The sequence below is a fragment of the Coenobita brevimanus genome, chromosome 21 (assembly GCF_032717465.1).
Source record: "Coenobita brevimanus isolate Jiangsu-jjx chromosome 21, ASM3271746v2, whole genome shotgun sequence".
Lineage (NCBI taxonomy): Eukaryota > Metazoa > Arthropoda > Malacostraca > Decapoda > Coenobitidae > Coenobita > Coenobita brevimanus.
In genome coordinates, this window is record NC_136974.1 from 33,151,408 (window position 1) to 33,156,495 (window position 5,088).

At 39.6% G+C, this 5,088-nt stretch overlaps 1 protein-coding gene across 1 annotated transcript in view; it reads left to right on the forward strand.

Annotated features, from left to right (window-relative positions):
• The first annotated feature begins 407 nt into the window (after positions 1-407).
• The window catches only part of LOC145392145 (uncharacterized), a 52,210-nt gene continuing 47,529 nt past the window's right edge, over positions 408-5,088 (forward strand). Inside the window, exon 1 of the mRNA XM_080266597.1 lies at positions 408-561. Within this exon, the coding sequence (XP_080122723.1) occupies positions 408-561 (154 nt within the window). The remainder of the gene's footprint in view (positions 562-5,088) is intronic.

Genomic DNA, 5,088 nt, shown 5'->3' on the forward strand with positions numbered 1-5,088 from the left:
ATGGTACGCCATTAAAAAGTCGGTGATCTCTCGAATCGCTGCAAAATATAGCACGGCAAAGACAGAACAAGAAAATGTGGAAGTGTGATTAAAGACTGGCATGAGAATGATATAAACTGAAATCTGATCAAGTTTAATAAAAGTCCAGTTCTCTAATCTGAACTTTTTATATAACAAATTTTGTCTAATATCTTACGTTTAGATATATTCCTCCTTAGATATTTGCGGATCCTTCTTAAGACTCAACTAAAAATATCGATAATTCACTACAAAACAACAACGGCCTAAATATAACGAAAACCAAGACAAAGCTTCCTTACCATACACCTGAAGACGTGATAATTTCCCACCTCCTCGTTTATTTTATATTTATTTTCGTCTTTTGTGTGACGGTAGTGAAAGGTATCATGAAATCATCCAAGACCACCTCCAACCTAGCTACCACAACTACCTGCATTTCAGCCACGACTACCACTACCACCATCGCCACAACCACCACAACAACCACCATTCCTTCAAGAACAAATATGCTTCTCTTTTTTCTAATATGCAGTTCCCTAGGTAAGTCATCCATCCTTTATTTGCAAGGAATTTGTTTCTATTCAGTTACTACTATATGGTCAAGAAGTATAAGATGCTGCAGTTGAGGAATTACATGAAATTACATATGGCCTCTCAAATATATTCAGTTATAATCCAAAACATATATCATACGAAATAAGTATTCTAATCTGCCTAACTTATTTTACCAAGAGCATCTGTATACGGTAAAGATAGTTTTAATTTGTCTGATACAGTACTTATTCTCTCATACACACACTTGTCAGCCACAAATGCAACTGGTATTAAGAATGATGCCCAAAATTTGATACATCTATTCTTACGTATCGGATGTTACCAGAGGAGTGACATAATTGTTAGTTTTTCATTTACACCGGGTAGTTTAGCATATTTTGGTCGATAATTATACACCATCCACTTAGGTTACCGCCAGCTAATGAAATTTCCCTTTTCATTATTCCAGACAACTTTGAAATCATCCCACAAACTGTTCCGACGAAGCCAAATACCTTCCCATAAAATTTAACACACATGAATAACACTCTCACTAAAGACCGAAATAAACATGCGTCACATAATAATAAACCATTCATTACGGAATTTAATATTAGCTACCAAAGCAACTGTAAAAATATGCAACTAAGCACACATTCGTGAAAGAACTCTATGAAGAAAAAGAGATAACTATATACTTCTGAAAGTTCATTGTCCTTTGCAATTTTTCATTAAACTTCAGAAAAATGCCTAATAGTGAAAGCTGGTAATGAAGAAGACTGCTAGAGAGAGAGAGAGAGAGAGAGAGAGAGAGAGAGAAACGCAGGAGGACAGAGAGGGCAGGAGGACAAGGGATGGACATCACAGAAGGCCCGGAACCTGTCAGCATCGATAATAGGGATGTCTGTCGCTTAGATACGTGTGTGTGTGTGTGTGTGTGTGTGTGTGTGTGTGTGTGTGTGTGTGTGTGTGTGTGCCCTACCCACTGAAGACGTATAAGATGGGCTGGAGTACGGTATGTTTCTTTATTTAAACTGCGTATTGGGGTTTTAATGTGAACTGTTTGTGTCGTGATGTACAGCTCTGGACAAAAGGTCGCCTATTATTTCAACTCCTCTCACTCTTCTCTGCTGAAAACACAATATTCCTACCCTTTGAGAAGCTTGGTAGTTTCTCCAATCATAAAAGATCCTCACTGCTATGATGCGTCAGAGAAGAATGTTACAAATATGCCCTGAACATAAAGGGAGACGCAGCAGAACCGTGAGCAAACTTTTTCCCCTGGCTGTATAAATGTAAGGAGACGTGTAAATACTTCTACGCAAGTTTCATTATACAAAAAGCTCTAGCAGATTTTGGAAAACACATTCACGGTATTTAAAATAAAAAAAAATCTCCAAAAATGTCTAACAACAAAGTCTTGCTCCCGGAAAATTTGCTCGCGTGCGCCCTGGTTGTTTGATTTTCTTCTTCCATTTTACCGGGATATGCCAGTGAGCCATTTAGGATACGTAAGAGTGAGGAGCTGACGGTAAGGGGTGCAGTGATGGCGGTGAATGTGGTGATAATCCTGTACTTAATTCACTTAGAGTACACCTGTGACGTCAAGAGAAGGTTTCCAGCCTCGCCCCTGATTGGGTGGCGTGCGAAATCCCGTGTCTGTAGTGTGTCCATCCTCTCTGAATAATCTGAGTTTCTGCCTCTGCATAATTCCTGTTCTCTGTTCCTGCAAAATCCATACCCCTGCCCCACCAGAATTTGTACCCCTGCCTCTGCAAAATCCGTACCCCTGTCTCTGCAAAATCCATAACCCCTGCCCCTTCAATAATTCTCCTCCGTAACCTACAAAACCATTCCCCCTGCCCTTTCACAATCCATGCCTCCAGCCCCTGTGAAATCAATATCCTCCCTGTGATATCCGTGCCCCTGCCTCTGCAAAGTACTAATCTCAAAATCTGATACCTTAGCGTAAAACTGATGCCCAAGTGTAATATCTGATCTGGCAAAATTAGGTGGGATGGAACACTACAGCTGACCCCATCATAGGTTAATGGTGACAGTTTTAACACATGATTCTGACTTGCTCTTGGATGAGTATTGCTGTAACTGTCCTACCGGGAGAAACAGATTTTTCCATAACAACCCCCACTGCCTCCTCCTTTTTACAATTTCTACCCTCGACTTCCACCAAAAAAAAAAAAAAAAAAAAAAAAAAAAAAAAAAAAAAACCAGCAGAATGGTGGAGAAATATACGTGTGGGTAAATGGGCGTCCACTTGCAGTAAAGCTGAGCGTGAGTGGAAGTGACGGGAAGTGAGGGTGGACACGCGGACTCTGTGTTTATACCTTGGCGTGTTGGCCGTGTGTGTGTGTGTGTGTGTGTGTGTGAGGGGTGGAAGTGTATGTGTGCGAGGGGCGGTGCGTGTAAGTGCGGAGGAGTTTGTGTGTTTGTGTGTGCGTGCAGAATTGTGGTGTGAGGAAGAGGAAGAAAATATTGGACCAAACTGGAGGAGTGAAAAATATAAGGATCTCAAGGTTCACTACCGTACATATATTTAATTTTTCTTGGCTTCAGAGTGCTTAGTGCTTAGTGTGTGTGTGTGTGTGTGTGTGTGTGTGTGTGTGTGTGTGTGTGTGTGAGAGAGAGAGAGAGAGAGAGAGAGAGAGAGAGAGAGAGAGAGAATTGTGTATGAGATGGAGATAAAAAGAGAATTTGAGAAAAATATATATATCCTGCAAGAATAGCTTACGTTGTTAAAATATTTAATATTCTAGCAGCAAAATCAATTCACTAATCTTATTCTTGAATATTATAATACAAACATACACCTAAATCAATGAAATGCAATATAGTCTACTAATGCGATATAGTTAGTAATATAACGACTACTTAATGAATCTTTACACTACGTACTGTATATATCCTGCTCGCAAATGTTTACTCAAGTGTAAACATCTAATTCCACACAGATAGACGGACAGATTGATAGATATAAAGATGTATAGACAGATTCAAGTGTATACCTATCAAACACTGTCTACGGTTTCTCGACACCAACCTAAGCAACTTTTTTTTTTACCTGTCACAAAGAAGTGTTAGCGATAAAATACAAACAAAATACTAATATATTAAACTTCTGCCCGAGGTCCTGTTAAATATTATCCATTATCACTGTTTTAGCCAAGAATAGTGCAAGGTGAGTAAACAGAGCATTGCAGCATCACCAAGGCGGAGGGCGCGGAGGAATACATACTTGGCAGGTCTTTTTAAATCTTAAGACGGTTTCTAGCATCTTCCTTTCTTGTTTATTTCTGTACATCGCACGTTCATATTCTCTTGTACTTATTTATGTCATCTATGTTGATATTGCAAGGATATTAATAGCTTGAAAGATGACAGTGAGATGTATTAGTAAAGATAAATTACCGAGGTGCTATTAAGCCGTTACGAAGACGGAGATAAACAAACCTCATTTTTGGCCGCTCCTTATCGCTGTAATGGACGTCTTCGCTTTGCTTACACACATTTCTTCTCTGGATGAATTCGTGATGGGATGGGAAGTCAATAAATTCCACTGTCCTTGCCGTAACCATCCAAAATTAGGAGATGTTCGAGAGCGAGTCGCTAAACGCACGCACCTCTGCTATACCTGCTAACACTACTTCCGGTTCCGGGCATGACGCGGCAGGCCGGGCAGGTGCATCCAGTGCGCGTAAGAAAGTAGTGCCGCGTTGAACTCAAACATCGTATTTTCTCCTATATTTCAAAAATATACGAGACAACGGGTGTATTTTCATCCTGTTCACAGTTCACCTTCTCTATTTAATATAATTCTGGTAGCTATCAAACTGTACTTATCTATTTTTTTTACGAATCATCTCAGTTCAAATAGCCTAGGGGGTTGACAGCGCGGATGAATACAAACTGGGAACATAATTATCCAACCTTAATTTGGCAGCTCCTCATCGCTGTAACGACCATTTCCGCTTTGATTTCACATATTTCTTCTCTCGATGAATTCGTGGTGGGATAGGAAATCAATACATTTCACTCTTTTCTGTAACTATCCAAAATTAGCGCGAGTTGCATCACACTTCTGCCACATCCGCTAACATTGCTTCCGGTTACGAGTACCTGACGCGGCAGGTATATCTAGTGCGCGTAAGAAAGTAGTGCCGCGTCAAACACTAACATTTAATTATCTCCCCTGCTTTAGCACAAGAATGACCAGGAATGAATTTTAATTTTATTTACCGTTCATTTTTTACCGTGCAGTTTTTCACTGTCGCACTTAATGTAGCTATCTAAGTATATTTATTTAATATTTAATTCTTCAAAGCATCATCACAGCTAATAGTTTAAACCTAAATGGGGGACCGACGACGCAGATAAGAAACAAAATATCTTTCCATCCTGAATGTTGAGTTGTAACAAGAGATTAACAATAAAGTATGAAGCAAGTAACCAAGAAGTGCTATGGAAAGGATGTAGAACTGAAGGATTATCTTGTTCTGCCACTGAGTTACATGAAAT